We start from the raw sequence: 713 nt of genomic DNA on the forward strand, positions 1-713 counted from the left end.
ACCCTAACCCCTTAAACCCTAACCCCTTAAACCCTAAACCCTAAACCCTAAACGCTTAAACCCTAAACCCTAAACCCTAAACCCTAAACCCTAAACCCTACTTTTAGTGTTTGTGGATGGTATGCGTTCTATTTCCTCCATAAAGACAGCGAAGGTATCGTCAAGGCGGCTATCATTATTATTTATATTTATTTTATTTTTATTTTTATTTTTTTCTTTTTCTTTTTCTGTTTCTTCTTTGTCTTGCTGCAGCAGCTCAGCATAAGAGGGAAATATAAACCCTGATTTCTCTCCTGCTGCACTTGTATCATCAGGTATATCTCTTGCTGCTGCTGCTGCTGCTAGATCGAAGCCGCGGCAGCAACTGCTGCTGCTGCTGCTGCTGCTGCTGCTGCTCAACCCCATTGCCTTCATATACTGCTCAGCATAGTTTATAGAACCCTTCTCTGTTGCTGCTGCTGCTGCTGCTGCTGTTTCTGCTGCTGCTGCTGCTGCTTTCTCTCCTGCTGCTCCGGATTCGCCCTCCGTAGACTCGGCAGAGCTGCTGCTGCTGCTGCTGCTGCTGCTGCTGCTGCTGCTGCTGCTGCTATCCACAGGCTTCTCGTCTGCTTCTGTCTTTGTTGCTGCTGCTGCATTTTCTTCCTTTGTTGCTGCTGCTGCTTCTGTCTTCACTGCTGCTACTTCTGTCTTTGCTGCTGCTGCTGCTGCTGCTG

At 47.7% G+C, this 713-nt stretch overlaps 1 protein-coding gene across 1 annotated transcript in view; it reads right to left on the bottom strand.

The window, feature by feature from the left end:
* Window positions 1-677: 677 nt before the first annotated feature.
* EMH_0059320 (uncharacterized protein) overlaps window positions 678-713 on the bottom strand; it is a gene marked incomplete at both ends in the record, with an annotated part of 552 nt that continues 516 nt past the window's right edge. Inside the window, one exon of the mRNA XM_013497668.1 lies at window positions 678-711. Coding sequence (XP_013353122.1) covers window positions 678-711 — 34 coding nt within the window. The remainder of the gene's footprint in view (window positions 712-713) is intronic.

This window comes from Eimeria mitis, genomic scaffold (assembly GCF_000499745.2).
Source record: "Eimeria mitis Houghton genomic scaffold, Emh_scaff2834, whole genome shotgun sequence".
Taxonomy (NCBI): Eukaryota; Apicomplexa; class Conoidasida; order Eucoccidiorida; family Eimeriidae; genus Eimeria; species Eimeria mitis.